The 21946-nt window shown below is 47.7% G+C and overlaps 1 protein-coding gene across 1 annotated transcript in view; it reads right to left on the reverse strand.

Moving 5' to 3' along the window:
* Window positions 1-768: 768 nt before the first annotated feature.
* The window catches only part of SLC37A3 (solute carrier family 37 member 3), a 40734-nt gene continuing 19556 nt past the window's right edge, over window positions 769-21946 (reverse strand). Inside the window, exons 9-14 of the mRNA XM_038753792.1 lie at window positions 19640-19781; window positions 17721-17822; window positions 14864-14911; window positions 10565-10716; window positions 3783-3848; window positions 769-954 (exon numbers count right to left, since the gene is read on the reverse strand). Coding sequence (XP_038609720.1) covers window positions 862-954; window positions 3783-3848; window positions 10565-10716; window positions 14864-14911; window positions 17721-17822; window positions 19640-19781 — 603 coding nt within the window. The 3' untranslated portion in view covers window positions 769-861. The remainder of the gene's footprint in view (window positions 955-3782; window positions 3849-10564; window positions 10717-14863; window positions 14912-17720; window positions 17823-19639; window positions 19782-21946) is intronic.

Raw genomic sequence — 21946 nt, forward strand, 5'->3', positions numbered from 1 at the left:
TTATTGAGCGCTTACTGTGTGCAGAGCACTGTACTAAGCGCTTGGGAAGTCCAAGTTGGCAACATATAGAGACGGTCCCTACCCAACAGTGGGCTTACAGTCTAAAGCGCTTAGTACAGTGCCTCGCCCACGGTAAGCGCTGCTTAGATACGACTGAACGAATGACTAAGCCGTCCCAACCAGGACTTCCCAAGCGCTCAGTCCAGTGCTCTGCACACACTAAGCGCTCAATAAATACGATTGATTGATTATCAAAAAGGTAACCGCTTTTACTTTCCCGTCTCCGCGTCCTAAACCGCGGCCCGGTCCGTGCGGGGTCTCCCTGTATTTCTGGGTCCTCACCCGGGCCCCGGGGGGGACGTCCGGCTTGCGGAGGGTTGATCCCACCTCCCTCCGTCCCTCCCTCCCTCGGTACGGCCGGTCTTCGGCCGGCTCAGCCCGGACGGGGCGAGAAGTTTCCGGGTTATCCGTGCCAACTGAGGCTCCCGGGACTTGGAAGATGGGGCCTGGGTGGGCAGCTCCCGTGCCGGAGACTGGTGGCCGGAGCGCCGGGTGGCCTTTCACGCGGCGGCGAGGGTCAGCGGGGTCCCGGGGCCTGCCCCAAAAGTCGCCGGGCGCCGACCCGTTGTCCCCGCACCGACGGCCGCCCGCCTGCCTCCGGAGACTCCACCGGAAACACCAACCCCGCGGCCGCGGTGGCCGTGGCTGGCCCCACCGGGGTCCCGGCGGCCGGGGGAGACGCCCGCGGCGACGGTGAGGGTCACTCCGGTCCCGCTCGGCGGCCAGCCCGGCGGCCGGCGCCGGGCTCGGGGGGATTGGCGAGACCGGCCCGGGTCGGTCCCCCTCCGAGGACGGCCCCGGTCACCCGCTCGGCGGCCGGGTGCGTCCCGCCTGCACGAGGGACTTGATTTCCCTGACGATTAACGGGGAGATGAAGAGGATCGTGGAGCTCGTCTGCGGGAACGGGAGAGAGAGAAAGGGAAAACCGTCTTAGAACCGTGGCTGCCCCAGGGGCTACTCAGAGGACCTCTTCTAGACTGTAAGCCCACTGTTCGGTATGGACCGTCTCTATATGTTGCCAACTTGGACTTCCCGAGCGCTTAGTACAGTTCTCTGCACACAGTAAGCGCTCAATAAATACGACTGAATGAATGACTTGCTGTGTGACCTTTTAGACTGTGAGCCCACTGTTGGGTAGGGACCGTCTCTATATGTTGCCAACTTGGACTTCCCAAGCGCTTAGTACAGTGCTCTGCACACAGTAAGTGCACGATAAATACGATTGGATGAATGAATGAATGACTTGCTGTGTGACCTTTTAGACTGTGAGCCCGCTATTGGGTAGGGACCGTCTCTAAACGTTGCCAACTTGGACATCCCGAGCGCTTAGTACAGTGCTCTGCACACAGTAAGCGCTCAATAAATATGACTGAATGAATGACTTGCTGTGCGACCTGACTGTGAGCCCGCTGTTGGGTAGGGACCGTCTCTAAACGTTGCCAACTTGGACTTCCCGAGCGCTTAGTCCAGTGCTCTGCACACAGTGAGCGCTCAATAAATACGATTGAATGAATGACTTGCTGTGTGACCTTTTACACTGTGAGCCCACTGTTGGGTAGGGACCGTCTCTAAACGTTGCCAACTTGTACTTCTCGAGCGCTTAGTCCAGTGCTCTGCACACAGTAAGCGCTCAATAAATACGATTGAATGAATGAATGAATGACTTGCTGTGTGACCTTTTAGACTGTGAGCCCACTGTTGGGTAGGGACCGTCTCTATATGTTGCCAACTTGTACTTCCCAAGCGCTTAGTCCAGGGCTCTGCACACAGTAAGCGCTCAATAAATACGACTGAATGAATGAATGAATGACTTGCTGTGTGACCTTTTAGACTGTGAGCCCACTGTTGGGTAGGGACCGTCTCTAAACGGTGCCAACTTGTACTTCTCGAGCACTTAGTCCAGTGCTCTGCACACAGTAAGTGCTCAATAAATACGATTGAATGAATGAATGAATGACTTGCTGTGTGACCTTTTAGACTGTGAGCCCACTGTTGAGTAGGGACCGTCTTTATATGTTGCCAACTTGTACTTCCCAAGTGCTTAGTCCAGTGCTCTGCACACAGTAAGCACTAAATAAATACGATTGAATGAATGACTTGCTGTGTGACCTTTTAGACTGTGAGCCCACTGCTGGGTAGGGACCGTCTCTATATGTTGCCAGCTTGGGCTTCCCGAGCGCTTAGTACAGTGCTCTGCACACAGTAAGTGCTCAATAAATACGATTGAATGAATGACTTGCTGTGTGACCTTTTAGAGTGTGAGCCCACTGTTGGGTAGGGACCGTCTCTAAACGTTGCCAACTTGGACTTCCCGAGCGCTTAGTCCAGTGCTCTGCACACAGTAAGCACTCAATAAATACGATTGAATGAATGAATGACTTGCTGTGTAACCTTTTAGACCGTGAGCCCACTGCGGGGTAGGGACCGTCTCTATATGTTGCCAACTTGGACTTCCTGAACGCGTAGTCCAGTGCTCTGCACACAGTAAGCGCTCAATAAATACGACTGAATGAATGACTTGCTGTGTGACCTTTTAGACTGTGAGCCCGCTGCTGGGTAGGGACCGTCTCTATATGTTGCCAACTTGGACTTCCCGAGCGCTTAGTCCAGTGCTCTGCACACAGTAAGCGCTCAATAAATACGACTGAATGAATGACTTGCTGTGTGACCTTTTAGACTGTGAGCCCGCTGCTGGGTAGGGACCGTCTCTATCTGTTGCCAACTTGTACTTCCCGAGCGCTTAGTCCAGTGCTCTGCACACAGTAAGCGCTCAATACATACAATTGATTGATTGATTGACTACCTCTCAGCCAGGGGAAAACCAGGAGAATAATAATAATAAAATAATAATGGCATTTATTAAGCACTTACTATGTGCAAAGCACTGTTCTAAGCGCTGGGGAGGTTACAAAGTGATCACGTTGTCCCACAGGAGGCTCACAATCTTAATCCCCATTTTACAGATGAGGGAGAAACACGGTCTAAGGGCCCACTGTTTGCAGGGCCCGCGTCTTCGGCCCAGCTCAGACCTCCTTTCTGAGCGTGGCTCAGTGGAAAGAGCCCGGGCTTTGGAGTCAGAGGTCCTGGGTTCGAATCCCGGCTCTGCCACTTGTCAGCTGTGTGACCTTGGGCAAGCCGCTTCACTGCTCTGGGCCTCAGTTTACCTCGTCTGTCAAATGGGGATGAAGACTGTGAGCCCCCCGTGGGACAGCCTGATCACCTTGTAACCTCCCCAGCGCTTAGAACAGTCCTTCGCACATAGTAAGCGCTTAATAAATGCCATCATCTGTGAGCCCACTGTTGGGTAGGGACTGTCTCTATATGTTGCCAAATTGTACTTCCCAAGCGCTCTGCACACAGTAAGCGCTCAATAAATACGATTGAGGATGATGATGATCATCCTTTCCACCCGAGGATCCCGAGGGCTTCCCTGATCACCTTGTAACCTCCCCAGCGCTTAGAACGGTGCTTTGCACATAGTAAGCGCTTAATAAATGCCATCATCTGTGAGCCCACTGTTGGGTAGGGACTGTCTCTATAGGCTGCCAAACTGTACTTCCCAAGCGCTTAGTACAGTGCTCTGCACACAGTAAGCGCTCAATAAATACGATTGAGGATGATGATGATCCTCCTTTCCACCCGAGGATCCCGAGGGCTTCCCTGGTGGCTCCCGGGGCGGTTGAGGAAAACCGTCGGCGAAGAGAGGGACGCGGCACACTCACCATTAAAATGAAAAAATAAAACACCCACATCCATCCCAGGTTCTCCTGGATCAAAGACACCAGATACTAATGGGGGAGAAAGACAGAGAAAAGGCCAGTGAGATAATAATAATAATAATAATAATAATAATAATAATAATGGCATTTATTAAGCACTTACTATGTGCAAAGCACTGTTCTAAGCGCTGGGGAGGTTACAAGGAGATCAGGTTGTCCCAAGTGGGGCTGACAGTCTTAATCCCCATTTTACAGATGAGGGAACTGAGGCTCAGAGATGCCTCCCCACGGAAAGCAGACCAGGGCAGCGCGAGCATCGGCTATCCTAGGGACAAGCCTGGGATTCGGACGGACATCCTTCCAATCCAGCGCTTAGAACAGTGCTTTGCACATAGTAAGCGCTTAATAAATGCCATTATTATTATTATTATTATTCTTAATCCCGGCTCCGCCACTTGCCGTGTGACCCTGGGCAAGTCGCTTCACTTCTCTGCGTCTCAGTTCCCTCATCTGTAAAATGAGGAGCAGCGTGGCTCAGTGGAAAGAGAGTCGGAGGTCATGGGTTCAAATCCCGGCTCCGCCAACTGTCAGCTGGGTGACTTTCAGGGAGTCACTTCACTTCTCTGGGCCTCAGTGACCTCATCTGGAAAATGGGGATGAAGACTGTGAGCCCCCCGTGGGACAGCCTGATCACCTTGCATCTTCCCAGTGCTAAGAACAGTGCTTTGCACATGGTAAGCGCTTAATAAATGCCATCATCATTATTATTATTATTATTTGATGTCAGGGGTCATGGGATCAAATCCTGTCTCCGCCAACTGTCAGCTGGGTGACTTTGGGTGAGTCACTTCACTTCTCTGGGCCTCAATGACCTCATCTGGAAAATGGGGATGAAGACTGTGAGCCCCCCATGGGACAGCCTGATCACCTTGTAACCTCCCCAGTGCTTAGAACAGTGCTTTGCACATAGTAAGCACTTAATAAATGCCATCATCATTATTACTATTGTTATTATTATTATTTGGAGTCAGAGGTCATGGGATCAAATCCTGGCTCTGCCAGTTGTCAGCTGTGTGACTTTGGGAGAGTCACTTCACTTCTCTGAGCCTCAGTGACCTCATCTGGAAAATGGGGATGAAGACCGTGAGCCCCCCATGGGACAGCCTGATCACCTTGTACCTCCCCCGTGCTAAGAACAGTGCTTTGCACATAGTAAGTGCTTAATAAATGCCATCATCATTATTATTATTATTTGCAGCCAGAGGTCATGGGATCAAATCCTGGCTCTTCCAACTGTCAGCTGTGTGACTTTGGGCGAGTCACTTCACTTCTCTGTGCCTCAGTTACCTCACCTGTAAAATGGGGATGAAGACTGTGAGCCCCCCATGGGACAGCCTGATCACCTTGTATCTTCCCAGTGCTAAGTACAGTGCTTTGCACATAGTAAGCACTTAATAAATGCCATCATTATTATTAGTAGTAGTAATGAGGATTAAGAGGGTGGGCATCTACACCAGCACTTAGTTTGGTGCTCAGCACATAGTAAGCGCTTAATAAATGCCATTATTATTATTAATAAGGATTAAGAGGGTGAGCATCTACACCAGCGCTTAGTTTGGTGCTCAGCACATAGTAAGCGCTTAATAAATGCCATCATCATTATTAGTAGTAGTAATGAGGATTAAGAGGGTGAGCATCTACACCAGCACTTAGTTTGGTGCTCAGCACATAGTAAGCGCTTAATAAATGCCATCATCATTATTATTAGTAGTAATGAGGATTAAGAGGGTGGGCATCTACACCAGCGCTTAGTTTGGTGCTCAGCACATAGTAAGCGCTTAATAAATGCCATCATCATTATTAGTAGTAGTAATGAGGATTAAGAGGGTGGGCATCTACACCAGCGCTTAGTTAGGTGCTCAGCACATAGTAAACGCTTAATAAATGCCATCATCATTATTATTATTAATGAGGATTAAGAGGGTGGGCATCTACACCAGCGCTTAGTTTGGTGCTCAGCACATAGTAAGTGCTTAATAAATGCCATCATCATCATTATTATTATTAATGAGGATTAAGAGGGTGAGCATCTACACCAGCACTTAGTGTGGTGCTCAGCACATAGTATGTGCTTAACAATCAACATTTAACAGCACAAAAAAGCAAAAAGAAGATTGGGATTTGTCTGGTTGCAGCCGGCAGGCTCACCTCCAAATCCACTGCCTCCAGTTAATAATGACAACAACAATTATGGCATTTGTTAAGCGCTTACTATGTGTCGAGCACTGTTCTAAGCGCTGGGGTCGATACAACCCAATTGGGTTGGACACAGTTCCTGCCCCTCTTGGGGCTCACAGTCCTAATCCCCACTTTACAGACGGGGTAACTGAGGCACAGAGAAGTGAAGTGACTCGCCCAAGGCCCCAACCCCCTCCTCCCCCTCCCCATCGCCCCCACCTTACCTCTTTCCCCCCAGCACAGTATAATGACATTTATTAAGCGCTTACTATGTGCACAGCACTGTTCTAAGCGCTGGGGAGGTTACAAGGTGATCAGGTTGTCCCACAGGGGGGCTCACAGTCTTCATCCCCATTTTCCAGATGAGGGAACTGAGGCTCAGAGAAGTGAAGTGACTTACCCAAAGTCACACAGCTGACAATTGGCAGAGTCGGGATTTGAACCCATGACCTCTGACTCCAAAGCCCGGGCTTTTTCCACTGAGCCACGCTGCTTCTCAGAAGCACCTGTATATATGCATATATGCTTGCACATATTTATTACTCTATTTATTTATTTTACTTGTACATATTTATTCTATTTATTTTATTTGGTTTACACGTTTTGTTTTGTTGTCTGTCTCCCCCTTCTACACTGTGAGCCCGCTGTTGGGTACGGGCTGTCTCTATATGTTGCCAACTTGTACTTCCCAAGTGCTTAGTCCAGTGCTCTGCACACAGTAACCGCTCAATAAATACGATTGAATGAATGAATGAATTTAGGTTTAATTGTATTTGCTTGGACAACTTGACACCTGTCCACATGTTTTGTTTTGCTGTCTGTCTCCCTCTTCTAGACTGTGAGCCCACTGCTGGGTAGGGACCATCTCTAGATGTTGCCAACTTGGACTTCCCAAGTGCTTAGTACAGTGCTCTGCACACAGTCAGCGCTCAATAAATATGACTGACTGAATGAATGAATTTAGGTTTAACTGTATTTGCTTGGACCACTTGACACCTGTCCACATTTTGTTTTGCTGTCTGTCTCCCCCTTCTAGACTGTGAGCCCGCTGTTGGGTAGGGGCCGTCTCTAGATGTTGCCAACTTGGACTTCCCAAGCACTTAGTACAGTGCTCTGCACACAGTAAGTGCTCAATAAATACGATTGAATGAATGAATGAATGAATAATAATAACCATGGCATTTATTAAGCCCCTCAAGCCCCTCTGCTGCTCACCTCCTCACTGGGCCTTGTTCTGTGAGCCCACTGTTAGGTCGAGACCGTCTCTAGATGCTGCCAACTTGTCCTTCCCAAGCGCTCAGTACAGTGCTCAGCACACAATCAGCGCTCAATAAATACGACTGAATGAATGAATGAATTTAGGTTTAACTGTATTTGCTTGGACGACTTGACACCTGTCCACGTTTTGTTTTGCTGTCTGTCTCCCCCTTCTAGACTGTGAGCCCGCTGTTGGGTAGGGACCGTCTCTATATGTTGCCAACTTATACTTCCCAAGTGCTTAGTACAGTGCTCTGCATAGAGTAAGCGCTCAATAAATATGATTGAATGAATAAACGAATGAATAATAATAATGATGGCATTTATTAAGCCCCTCAAGCCCCTCTGCCGCTCACCTCCTCACTGGGCCTCGTTCTGGGAGCCCGCTGTTGGGTTGGGACCGTTTCTAGATGTTGTCAACTTGTACTTCCCAAGCGCTCAGTACAGTGCTCTACACACAGTCAGCGCTCAATAAATATGATTGAATGAATGAATGAAGTTAGGTTTAATTGTATTTTCTTGGACGACTTGACACCTGTCCACATGTTTTGTTTTGCTGTCCGTCTCCCCCTTCTAGACTGTGAGCCCGCTGTTGGGTCGGGACCGTCTCTAGCTGTTGCCAACTTGGACTTCCCAAGCGCTTAGTACAGGGCTCTGCACACTAAAGTAAGCGCTCAATAAATACGATTGATTGATTGGCCGTCTCTAGATGTTGCCAACTTGGACTTCCCAAGCGCTTAGTAAAGTGCTCTGCACACAGTAAGTACTCAATAAATACGACAGATTGATTGACCGTCTCTAGATGTTGCCAACTTGGACTTCCCAAGCGCTTAGTACAGTGCTCTGCACACAGTCAGCGCTCAATAAATACGACTGAATGAATGAACGAATGAATAATAATAATGATGATGGCATTTATTAAGCCCCTCAAGCCCCTCTGCCGCTCACGTCCTCACTGGGCCCCGTTCTGTGAGCCCGCTGTTGGGTCGGGACCGTCTCTGGATGCTGCCAACTTGTCCTTCCCCAAAGCGCTCAGTACAGTGCTCTGCACGCAGTCAGCGCTCAATAAATACGACTGAATGAATGAATGAGTGGCGGAGCTGGGATTAGAACCCACATCCCTCTGACTCCAGGCCAAGGCAGGCACCTCCAAGCTTGAGCCTCCCACTGTCAGGGAGCGTTCCCCGATCCCAACTCACCAAGCGGAATCACGGCCTTAGTTTGGGAGGGCAAAGTGAGGACGGAGGTGGGAAAGTTGCCAATATATATATGTTGCCAATTTGTACTTCCCAAGCGCTTAGTACAGTGCTCTGCACATAGTAAGCGCTCAAAAAATACGATTGATGATGACGATGATGAAAGTTTCCGATCCGTTCCTTCCACCGTCCGCCTTTCCCAGCCACGACCCTCGGAGGCCCAGAGAGGGTAAGCGGCTTGGCCAAGGTCCCGGAGCGGTGGATTATTCATTCAGTCGTATTTATTGAGCGCTTACTGTGTGCACAGCACTTGGGAAGTCCAAGTTGGCAACATCTAGAGACGGCCCCTACCCAACAGCGGGCTCACAGTCTAACCTATTAACAAAATAAAATAAATAGAATAAATAGAATTAAGCGCTTACTATGTGCAAAGCGCTGTTCTAAGCACTGATAATCATATACAATCCCTGCCCATGAGGAGGGTAGAGTTTAGTGGGATGGAGGGAAAAGCTCAGAGGGACGAGGAGAGCCACTCCTCATCAGCTGTGTGACTTTGGGCAAGTCACCTCTCTTCTCTTAAGGCCCTACTGAGAGCTCACCTCCTCCAGGAGGCCTTCCCAGATTGAGCCCCTTCCTTCCTCTCCCCCTCGTCCCCCTCTCCATCCCCCCCATCTTACCTCCTTCCCTTCCCCACAGCACCTGTATATATGTATTTATGTTTGTACATATTTATTACTCTATTTATTATTTTACTTGACCATATCTATTCTATTTTTTTTATTTTGTTGGCATGTTTGGTTTTGTTCTCTGCCACCCCCTTTTAGACTGTGAGCCCGCTGTTGCGTAGGGACTGTCTCTATATGTTGCCAGCTTGGACTTCCCAAGCGCTTAGTACAGTGCTCTGCACACAGTAAGCGTTCAATAAATACGATTGAATGAATTCTATTTATTTTACTTTGTTAATATGTTTTGTTTTGTTCTCTGTCTCCCCGTTTTAGACTGTGAGCCCGCTGGTGGGTAGGGACTGTCTCTATATGTTGCCAGCTTGGACTTCCCAAGCGCTTAGTACAGTGCTCTGCACACAGTAAGCGTTCAATAAATATGATTGAATGAATTCTATTTATTTTATTTTGTTAATATGTTTGGTTTTGTTCTCTGTCTCCCCCTTTTAGACTGTGAGCCCGCTGGTGGGTAGGGACTGTCTCTACATGTTGCCAGCTTGGACTTCCCAAGCGCTTAGTACAGTGCTCTGCACACAGTAAGCGTTCAATAAATACGATTGAATGAATTCTATTTATTTTACTTTGTTAATATGTTTTGTTTTGTTCTCTGTCTCCCCGTTTTAGACTGTGAGCCCGCTGGTGGGTAGGGACTGTCTCTATATGTTGCCAGCTTGGACTTCCCAAGCGCTTAGTACAGTGCTCTGCACACAGTAAGCGTTCAATAAATATGATTGAATGAATTCTATTTATTTTATTTTGTTAATATGTTTGGTTTTGTTCTCTGTCTCCCCCTTTTAGACTGTGAGCCCGCTGGTGGGTAGGGACTGTCTCTATATGTTGCCGGCTTGGACTTCCCAAGCGCTTAATACAGTGCTCTGCACACAGTAAGCGCTCAATAAATACGACTGAATGAATTCTATTTATTTTATTTTGTTAATATATTTTGTTTTGTTCTCTGTCTCCCCGTTTTAGACTGTGAGCCTGCTGGTGGGTAGGGACCGTCTCTATATGTTACTAGCTTGGACTTCCCAAGCGCTTAGTCCAGTGCTCTGCACACAGTAAGCGCTCAATAAATACGATTGATTCTCTGGGCCTCAGTGACCTCATCTGGAAAATGGGAAGCTCAGTCTCGTGACTTTAGGTTTCGCCGCCGGCCCGCGGGGCTAACCGGGCTCCCGGCGGCCTTGTCTGTCCGGTGGAGACGGGCCCTAAGAGGGAGAGGCGATTCAGGCCCCTCAGCCCAGCCCCGGGCCACTCATCATCAATCGTATTTATTGAGCGCTTACTGTGTGCAGAGCACTGTACTAAGCGCTTGGGAAGTACAAGTTGGCAACATATAGAGACAGTCCCTACCCAACAGAGGGCCACTCACCTGGCCCACGGCCGCCCCGATGCTGCCGGTGCCATCCACGATGCCCGTCACGGTGGCCAAGGCCTCGCTGCTCCCTCGCACCAGCTCCTGCCGCCCCAGGTCCGCCGAGATGGCCGAGCTGATCATGTTGGACGGTCCGCCGATGAAGAACCCTAAACCACAATCAATCAATCAATCGTATTTATTGAGCGCTTACTGTGTGCAGAGCACTGGACTAAGCGCTTGGGAAGTCCAAGTTGGCAACACGTAGAGACGGTCCCGCTCCGGGCCAAGGCCACCCCAACGGGGAGGCGGGCGGGAAAAGGAGGGCAGCCCCAGAATAATAATAATAATGACGGTATGCGTTAAGCGCTTACTATGTGCAAAGCACCGTTCAAAGCGCTGCGGGGATACAAGGTGATCAGGTTGTTCCCCGGGGTGCTCGCAGTCTCGATCCCCATTTTCCAGATGAGGGAACTGAGGCTCAGGGAAGTTAAGTGACTCGCCCAAAGTCACACGGCTGACAATTTGGCGGAGGGGGGAAGAAGCAGCAGCAGCGTGGCTCGGTGGAAAGAGTCCGGGCTTTGGAGTCAGAGATCATGGGTTCAAATCTCGGCTCCGCCAAGTGTCGGCTGGGTGACTTTGGGCAAGTCACTTCGCTTCTCTGGGCCTCAGTTCCCTCATCTGGAAAATGGGGATGAAGACTGTGAGCCCCCAGTGGGACAACCTGATCACCTTGTCACCTCCCCAGCGCTTCGAACCCATGACCTCCGACTCCAAAGCCCTTGGTTCACTCATTCATTCAATCGTATTAATCGTTCTTTCATTCATTCGTTCATTCATTCATTCAAGCGTTCATTCATTCATTCAATCGTGCATTCAGTCATTCATTCATGTTGGGTAGGGACTGTCTCTGTATGTTGCCAATTTGTACTTCCCAAGCGCTTAGTACAGTGCTCTGCACATAGTAAGCGCTCAATAAATACGATTGATGATGATGATGATGATTCAAGCATTCATTCATTCATTCGTTCATTCAATCGTTCATTCAGTCATTCATTCAAGCGTTCATTCATTCATTTGTTCATTCATTCATTCAATTGGTCATTCTGTCATTCACATAGTAAGTGCTTAATACATGCCGTCATTAAGAAGGCTGTACATATTTACTACTCTATTTTATTAATGATGTGCATATAGCTCTAATTCTGTTTATTCTGACGGTTTTGACACCTGTCTACATGTTTTGCTGTCTGTCTCCCCCTTCTAGACTGTGAGCCCGTTTTTGGGTAGGGACCGTCTCTATCTGTTGCTGACTTGTACTTCCCAAGCGCTTAGTACAGTGCTCTGCACACAGTAAGCGCTCAATAAATACGAATGAATGAATGAATGAATGAAGGGCTCACCCTTCACCGCTGCGTTCGACTGGGGCCTGGATATGTCCTCCCACCCCTACCTCTCCAACTCCCCGGAAATCTGCTGTATGAAACATTTTCGGTGCCCAAAACACAACAGGCAGAAGCTTCCCACCCAGGCCCGTGCCACGCCGCCAGTGGCATTAGGACTTCTGTCCTGTCTACGTAACAACAATAATAATAATAATGGCATTTATTAAGCGCTTACTATGCGCTAAGCACTGTTCTAAGCACTGGGGTAGATACAAGGTAACCAAGTTGTCCCACGTGGGGCTCACGGACTTAATCCCCATTTTCCAGATGAGGTAACCGAGGCACAGAGAAGTGAAGCGACTTGCCCAAAGTCACACGGCGGACAAGTGGCAGAGCTAGGATTTGAACCCATGACCTCTGACTCCAAAGCCCGGGGTCTTTCCACTGAGCCGGGCTGCTTCTACATGTTTTGTTTTGTTGTCCGTCTCCCCCTTAAAGCCCGTTGGTGGGTGGGGACCGTCTATGTTGCCGACTTGTACTTCCCAAGCGCTTAGTCCAGTGCTCTGCACGCAGTAGGCGCTCAATAAGTATGCCTGAATGAATGAATGAACATATAATGATGGCACTTAAGCGCTTACTGTGTGTCAAGCATTGTTCTAAGCGCTAGGATGGATACAAGATAATCGGGTTGGACACCGTCCGAGCCCCTTGTGGGGCTCATGGTCTTAATCCCCATTTTACAGATGAGGTAACTGAGGCACAGAGATATTAAGTGGCTAGCCCAAGGTCTCACACAGCAGACGAGTGGCGGAGCCAACCTTAGAACTCATGACCTTCTGACTTCCATTCATTCATTCACTCAATGGTATTTATTGAGCGCTTACTGTGTGCAGAGCACTGTACTAAGCGCCTGGGAAGTACAAGTTGGCAACAGATAGAGACAGTCCCTACCCAACAGCGGGCTCACAGTCTAGAAGGGGGAGACAGAGAACAAAACATATTCACCAAATAAAATCAATAGAATACATACAAATAAAATTATTACTCTATTTTATTTGTACATATTTATTCTATTGATTTTATTTGGTGAATATGTTGTTTTGTTCTCTGTCTCCCCCTTCTAGACTGTGAGCCCACAGGTAATTTATTTTATTTGTACATATTTATTCTCTTGATTTTATTTGGTGAATATGTTTGGTTTTGTTCTCTGTCTCCCCCTTCTAGACTGTGAGCCCCCGAATAATTTATTTTATTTGTACGTATTTATTCTCTTGATTTTATTTGGTGAATATGTTTGGTTTTGTTTCTGTCTCCCCCTTCTAGACTGTGAGCCCCCGAGTAATTTATTTTATTTGTACATATTTATTCTCTTGATTTTATTTGGTGAATATGTTTTGTTTTGTTCTCTGTCTCCCCCTTCTAGACTGTGAGCCCCCAAGTAATTTATTTTATATGTACATATTTATTCTATTGATTTTATTTGGTGACTATGTTTTGTTTTGTTCTCTGTCTCCCCCTTCTAGACCGAGCCTACAAGTAATTTATTTTATTTGTACATATTTATTCTCGATTTTATTTGCTGAATATGTTTTGTTTTGTTCTCTGTCTGCCCCTTCTAGACTGTGAGCCCATGAGTATTTTATTTGTACATATTTATTCTCCTGATTTTATTTGGTGAATATGTTTGGTTTTGTTCTCTGTCTCCCCCTTCTAGACTGTGAGCCCCCGAGGAATTTATTTTATTTGTACATATTTATTCTCTTGATTTTATCTGGTGAATATGTTTTGTTTTGTTCTCTGTCTCCCCCTTCTAGACTGTGAGCCCACGAGCAATTTATTTTATTTGTACATATTTATTCTCTTGATTTTATCTGGTGAACATGTTTTGTTTTGTTCTCTGTCTCCCCCTTCTAGACTGTGAGCCCACGAGCAATTTATTTTATTTGTACATATTTATTCTCTTGATTTTATCTGGTGAATATGTTTTGTTTTGTTCTCTTGTCTCCCCCTTCTAGACTGTGAGCCCCCAAGTAATTTATTTTATATGTACATATTTATTCTATTGATTTTATTTGGTGACTATGTTTTGTTTTGTTCTCTGTCTCCCCCTTCTAGACCAAGCCTACAAGTAATTTATTTTATTTGTACATATTTATTCTCGATTTTATTTGCTGAATATGTTTTGTTTTGTTCTCTGTCTGCCCCTTCTAGACTGTGAGCCCATGAGTATTTTATTTGTACATATTTATTCTCCTGATTTTATTTGGTGAATATGTTTGGTTTTGTTCTCTGTCTCCCCCTTCTAGACTGTGAGCCCCCGAGTAATTTATTTTATTTGTACATATTTATTCTCTTGATTTTATTTGGTGAATATGTTGTTTTGTTCTCTGTCTCCCCCTTCTAGACTGTGAGCCCCCGAGCAATTTATTTTATTTGTACATATTTATTCTGTTGATTTTATCTGGTGAACATGTTTTGTTTTGTTCTCTGTCTCCCCCTTCTAGACTGTGAGCCCCCGAGTAATTTATTTTATTTGTACATATTTATTCTCTTGATTTTATCTGGTGAACACGTTTTGTTTTGTTCTCTGTCTCCCCCTTCTAGACTGTGAGCCCCCGAGGAATTTATTTTATTTGTACATATTTATTCTCTTGATTTTATTTGGTGAATATGTTTGGTTTTGTTCTCTGTCCCTTCTAGACTGTGAGCCCGCTGTTGGGTAGGGACCGTCTCTAGACGTTTATTACTCTATTTATTTAATACATACAAACATCTATACGTATATACAGATGCTGTGGGGAGGGGAAGGAGGTAAGGCGGCAGGGATGGGGAGGGGGCTCAGTCTGGGAAGCATGTCATGCTGCTACTTGGGTGCCCCCCCATATCCCCCAAGGGGGCTGCCCGGGGCTGGTGACGGGCCTGGGGACCGTACCTGTGACGGCCATGAGAAGCGCGTTGATGGATTTATCGTTCGGCGATCCTGCAAGGAAGGGCACCGCGTCAGCCGCCTTTTGACGCCCACTCCAGTCCCGATCCCCGCTGGGGCAGGGCCACCTCCCGCCACGCGGAAACCGTCCCGTCATCGGCCGCTGGCAGGCTTCTCTTGAGCCCCCGACCTGGCCCGGAGCCCAATCTGGGGGACGGTGGCCCCGACGCCGTTTGGGGTCCCCCGGCTCGGCCTGGGCCCGAAACGCCGGCAGAGAATTGCGTTGGGAAGGGGGACCGTTGCAGGTGAGCGGCATCCGTCCCCCCCGCAGCCGGCGGGACCCCGGAAGATTGCACAGCGCGGCTCCACGGGGATGGAAATGGGGACCCGCGGTCCCGGAGTGGCTCGCCGGGGGCCTGCTGAAGAGCGGGCTGCGAGCAGAGGCTGAATTTCAAAGCCCGAGAGGGTCAATCAATCAATCAATCGTATTTATTGAGCGCTTACTGTGTGCAGAGCACCGGACTAAGCGCTTGGGAAGTCCAAGTTGGCAACACACAGAGACGGTCCCTACCCAACAGCGGGCTCACAGTCTGGAAGGGGGAGACAGACAACAAAACATATTAACAAAATCAAATAGAATCAACAGAATTAAGCGCTTACTATGTGCAAAGCACTGTTCTAAGCACTGATGGATGCTTCATCTATCATTTCTATTTACTGTTTTGTTAATATGTTTGGTTTTGTCATCTGCGTCCCCCTCCTAGACTGTGAGCCCGCTGTTGGGTGGGGACCGTCTCTAGATGTTGCCGACTTGGACTTCCCAAGCTCTGCACACAGTAAGCGCTCAATAAATACGACTGAATGAATAAATGCTATTACTATTATAAGTGCTTAGAACAGTGCTTTGCACATAGTAAGCACTGTATTCTATTTATTTTATTTTGTTAATATGTTTTATTTTGTCGTCTGTCTCCCCCTTCTAGACTGTGAGTCCGCTGTTGGGTAGGGACCGTCTCTAGATGTTGCCAACGTGGACTTCCCAAGCTCTGCACACAGTAAGCGCTCAATAAATACGACTGAATGAATAAATGCTATTATTATTATCAGTGCTTAGAACAGTGCTTTGCACATAGTAAGCGCTTTATTCTATTTATTTTATTTAGTTAATATGTTTTATTTTGTCATCTGTCTCCCCCTTCTAGACTGTGAGCCCACTGTTGGGTGGGGACCGTCTCTAGATGTTGCCAACTTGGACTTCCCAAGCTCTGCACACAGTAAGCGCTCAATAAATACGACTGAATGAATAAATGCTATTATTATTATCAGTGTTTAGAACAGCGCTTTGCACATAGTAAGCGCTTAATTCTATTTATTCTTTTTATTTTAATTTGTTAATATGTTTTGTTGTCCATCTCCCCCTTCTAGACTGTGAGCCTGCTGTTGGGTGGGGACCGTCTCTAGATGTTGCCAACTTGGACTTCCCAAGCTCTGCACACAGTAAGCGCTCAATAAATACGACTGAATGACTAAATGCTATTATTATTATCAGTGATTAAAACAGTGCCATAGTAAGCGCTTAATTCTATTGATTCTATTTATTTTATTTTGTTGATATGTTTTGTTTTGTCGTCCGTCTCCCCCTTCTAGACTGTAAGCCCGCTGTTGGGTGGGGACCGTCTCTAGATGTTGCTGACTTGGGCTTCCCAAGTGCTTAGTACAGTGCTCCACACACAGTGAGCGCTCAATAAATACGACTGAATGAATGATGGGTGCCCGCGGCCCTTCGTCTCAGGGAAACTTCGCTCCCTTTCATGCCTTTATGGAGGGCAGTTGTCCCCGGGCATCCGCCCGCACAGGCGTGGGCAGCAGAGGTGGGCCATGTCATTCATTCAATTGTACTTATTGAGCGCTTACTGTGTGCAGAGCACTGTACTAAGCGCTTGGGAAGTCCAAGTTGGCAACATCTAGAGACAGTCCCTACCCAACAGTGGGCTCACAGTCTAGAAGGGGGAGACAGACAACGAAACATATTAACAAAATAAAATAAATAGAATAAAGTGCTTACTATGTGCAAAGCACTGTTCTAAGCACTGATAATAATAATAGCATTTATTCATTCAACCGTATTTATTGAGTGCTTACTGTGTGCAGAGCACTGTACTAAGCACTTGGGAAGTCCAAGTTGGCAGCATATAGAGCCGGTCCCTACCCAACAGTGGGCTCACAGTCTAGAAGGGGGAGACAGACGACAAAACATATTAACAAAATAAAATAAATAGAATAGAATTAAGCGCTTACTATGTGCAAAGCACTGTTCTAAGCACTGATAATAATAATAGCATTTATTCATTCAATCGTATTTACTGAGCGCTTACTGTGTGCAGAGCACTGTACTAAGCACTTGGGAAGTACAAGTTGGCAAGCGCTTAGTACAGCGCTCTGCACACAGTAGGCGCTCAATAAATACGATTGATTGATTGGCAACATATAGAGACGGTCCCTACCCAACAGCGGGCTCACAGTCTAGAAGGGGGAGACAGACGACAAAACATATTAACAGAATAAAATAAAAAGAATAAATAGAATTAAGTGCTTACTAGGTGCCAAGCACTGTTCTAACCACTGGGGAGGTTACCAGGTGATGAGGTTGTCTCACAGGGGGTGGGGATCACAGTCTTCATCCCCATTTTACAGTTGAGGTAACTGAGGCCCAGAGAAGTGAAGTGATTTGCCCCAAGTCACGCAGCTGACAGTTGGCAGAGGTGGGATTTGAACCCGTGACCTATCCCCAAGGTATTCCAGCACTGGGTTCGAGTCCCAGGGGCACCGAAGCGGGCCAGGCGGGGTCTCTCCAGCTACTCACGGCTGTATCCGACGAGGGCCCCGATGGCCAGGAGGAGGCTGGCCGCCAGCACCGGCGCTCTCTTCTGCAGCACGTCCGAGATGAACCCTTGCAGCGTCCCTCCTGCCCAACAGCAGCAAAATCAATCAATCAATCATATTTATTGAGCGCTTACTTGTGCAGAGCACTGTACTAAGCGCCTGGGAAGTACAAGTTGGCAACATATAGAGACGGTCCCTACTCAACAGTGGGCTCACAGAGCGGCACGTTCCAGAATCAATCATATCTATTGAGCGCTTCCTGTGTGCAGCACGCCCTGTACTAAGCGCTTGGAAAATACAGCTTGGCAACGATCCATCAATCAATCGTATTTATTGAGCGCTTCCTGTGTGCAGCGCCCTGTACTAAGCGCTTGGAAAGTACAGCTCGCCAACAATCAATCAATCGTATTTATTGAGAGCTTACTGTGTGCAGAGCACTGTACTAAGCGCTTGGGAAGTCCAAGTTGGCAACATCCAGAGACGGTCCCTACCCAACAGTGGGCTCACAGTCTAGAAGACACATAGTACGCACTTACTTCTATTGATTCCATTTATTTTATTTGGAGACAATCCTAGACTGTGAGCCCACTGTTGGGTAGGGACCGGCTCTAGATGTTGCCAACTTGGACTTCCCAAGTGCTCTGCACACAGAAGGCGCTCAATAAATACAGTTGAATGAATAAATGCTATTGTTATTATTATCAGTGCTTAGAATGGCGCTTTGCACATAGTAAGCGCTTAATTCTCTTGATTCTATTGATTTTATTTTGTTAATATGTTTGGTTTTGTTGTCCGTCTCCCCCTTCTAGGCTGTGAGCCCGCTGTTGGGTAGGGGCCGTCTCTAGATGTTGCCAACTTGGACTTCCCAAGTGCTCTGCACACAGAAAGCGCTCAATAAATACGACTGAATGAATTAATGCTATTATTATTATTATCAGTGCTTAGAACGGCACTTTGCACATAGTAAGCACTTAATTCTACTGATTCTATTTATTTTATTTTGTTAATATGTTTGGTTTTGTTGTCTGTCTCCCCCTTCTAGACTGTGAGCCCGCTGCTGGGTAGGGACTGTCTCTAGATGTTGCCAACTTGGACTTCCCAGGCGCTTAGTACAGTGCTCTGCACACAGTAAGTGCTCAATAAATACGACTGAATGAATAAATGCTATTATTATTATTATCAGTGCTTAGAACAGCACTTTGCACATAATAAGCACTTATTTCTATTGATTCTATTGATTTTATTTTGTTAATATGTTTCGTTTTGTTGTCTGTCTCCCCCTTCTAGGCTGTGAGCCCGCTGTTGGGTAGGGACCGTCTGTAGATGTTGCCAACTTGGACTACCCAAGTGCTCTGCACACAGAAGGCGCTCAATAAATACAGCTGAATGAATAAATGCTATTGTTATTATTATCAGTGCTTAGAACAGCGCTTTGCACATAGTAAGCGCTTAATTCTACTGATTCTATTTATTTTATTTTGTTAATATGTTTGCTTTTGTTGTCTGTCTCCCCCTTCTAGGCTGTGAGCCCGCTGTTGGGTAGGGACCGTCTCTAGATGTTGCCAACTTGGACTTCCCAAGTGCTCTGCACACAGAAAGTGCTCAATAAATACGATTGAATGAATAAATGCTATTATTATTATTATCAGTGCTTAGAGCAGCGCTTTGCACATAGTAAGCGCTTAATTCTATTTATTTTATTTTGTTAATATGTTTGGTTTTGTTGTCTGTCTCCCCCTTCTAGGCTGTGAGCCCGCTGTTGGGTAGGGACCGTCTCTGACTCCCAGGACTGAACAGCATCCACTCGGACCACGCTGCTTCTCTCGAGGGGACACCCCCATTTGCCGGAGACGGACGTGCTCCCGATCGGCCGGGGCGAGGGGGCTGTGCTGGACGTACCGATGATCCCGCCGACGTCATACCAGATGGACAGCCGGTCGGCTTCCACCTCCTTCCAGCCGAAGTTGTTGCTGAGGTAGAAGGGCAGCCAGAAGAAGAAGGAGTAATTCACCAGCTTCAGGCAGGCGAAGGCCAGCGAGTACTAGCCGGGGACAGAAAAAAAGACAAAATCTCACGGAGGGGGTTGCCAAAACACCGCCGACCCCGCCGCTCCTCTCCCTGGCCTCGTTTCTTTCGATAATACTCATGTATTAAGCGCTTACTACGTGCAAAGCACTGCTCTAAGCGCCGCGGAGGTTACCAGGTGATCAGGTTGTCCCACGGGGGGGCTCCCAGTCTTCATCCCCATTTTCCGGATGAGGCCACTGAGGCCCAGAGAAGTGAAGTGACTTGCCCAGAGTCAAACAGCTGACATTTGGCAGAGTGGGGATTCGAACCCATGACCTCTGACTCCAAAGCCCGGGCTCTTTCCACTGAACCGCACTGCTTCTCTATAATAATGGCATTTATTAAGCGCTTACTATGTGCAAAGCACTGTTCTAAGCGTTGGGGAGGTTACAAGGTGATCAGGTTGTCCCACGGGGGGGGCTCACAGCCTTCATCCCCGTTTTCCAGATGAGGCCACTGAGGCCCAGAAAAGTGAAGTGACTTGCCCAAAGTCAAAGAGCTGACATTTGGCAGAGCGGGGATTCGAACCCACGACCTCTGACTCCAAAGCCCAGGCTCTTTCCACTGAACCACACTGCTTCTCTATAATAATGGCATTTATTAAGCGCTTACTATGTGCAAAGCGCTGTTCTAAGCGCTGGGGAGGTTACAAGGTGATCAGGTTGTCCCACGGGGGGGGCTCCCAGTCTTCATCCCCATTTTCCGGATGAGGCCACTGAGGCCCAGAGAAGTGAAGTGACTTGCCCAAAGTCACACAGCTGACATTTGGCAGAGCGGGGATTTGAACCCATGACCTCTGACTCCAAAACCCGGGCTCTTTCCACTGAACCGCACTGCTTCTCTATAATAGTGGCATTTATTAAGCGCTTACTATGTGCAAAGCGCTGTTCTAAGTGCTGGGGAGCTTACAAGGTGATCAGGTTGTCCCACGGGGGGCTCCCAGTCTTCATCCCCATTTTCCAGATGAGGCAACTGAGGCCCAGAGAAGTGAAGTGACTTGACCAAAGTCATAGAGCTGACATTTGGCAGAGCAGGGATTCGAACCCATGACCTCTGACTCCAAAGCCCAGGCTCTTTCCACTGAACCACACTGCTTCTCTATAATAATGGCATTTATTAAGCGCTTACTATGTGCAAAGCGCTGTTCTAAGCGCTGGGGAGCTTACAAGGTGATCAGGTTGTCCCACAGGGGGCTCCCAGTCTTCATCCCCATTTTCTGGATGAGGCCACTGAGGTCTGGAGAAGTGAAGTGACTTGCCCAGAGTCACACAGCTGACATTTGGCAGAGCGGGGATTTGAACCCATGACCTCTGACTCCAAAGCCCGGGCTCTTTCCAGTGAGCCACACTGCTTCTCTATAATAATGGCATTTATTAAGCGCTTACTATGTGCAAAGCGCTGTTCTAAGTGCTGGGGAGGTTACAAGGTGATCAGATTGTCCCACGGAGGGCTCCCAGTCTTCATCCCCATTTTCCGGATGAGGCCACTGAGGCCCAGAGAAGTGAAGTGACTTGCCCAAAGTCACACAGCTGACATTTGGCAGAGCGGGAATTCGAATCCAGGACCTCTGAGTCGGCTTTCGGGATTTTCAGAAGCACACGGCCACAGGAAGTGAGATTTCTTCAGCTGCGGTCGCCGCCGCGCCCTGGGTCGGGGGCTTTTTAGCAATCAGAGCGGTTTTGCAACCCAAACAAAAGGTTGTTGTGTTGGACGCAGTCCCCATCCCGCAGGGGACTCACAGTCATCATCATCAATTGCATTTACTGAGTGCTTACTATGTGCAGAGCACTGTACTAAGCGCTTAATCCCCCTCAATCTCAATCCCCCTTTTCCGGATGAGGTAACCGAGGCCCAGAGAAGGGAAGTCACTTGCCCAAGGTCACACAGCAGACAGGTGGCAGAGCCGGGATTGGAACCCAGGTCCTTCCGGCCGGGCCCTATCCACTAGACCACGCTGCTTCTCCCGCATATTTATTCTACTTATTTTATTTGGTTAATATGTTTTGTTTTGTTGCCTGTCTCCCCCTTAATGATGGTATTTATTAAGCGCTTACTACGTGCCAAGCACTGTTCTAAGCGCTGGGGAGGTTACAAGGTGATCAGGTTGTCCCACAGGGGACTCACAGTCTTAATCCCCAT

The sequence above is a fragment of the Tachyglossus aculeatus genome, chromosome 11, assembly GCF_015852505.1.
Source record: "Tachyglossus aculeatus isolate mTacAcu1 chromosome 11, mTacAcu1.pri, whole genome shotgun sequence".
Lineage (NCBI taxonomy): Eukaryota > Metazoa > Chordata > Mammalia > Monotremata > Tachyglossidae > Tachyglossus > Tachyglossus aculeatus.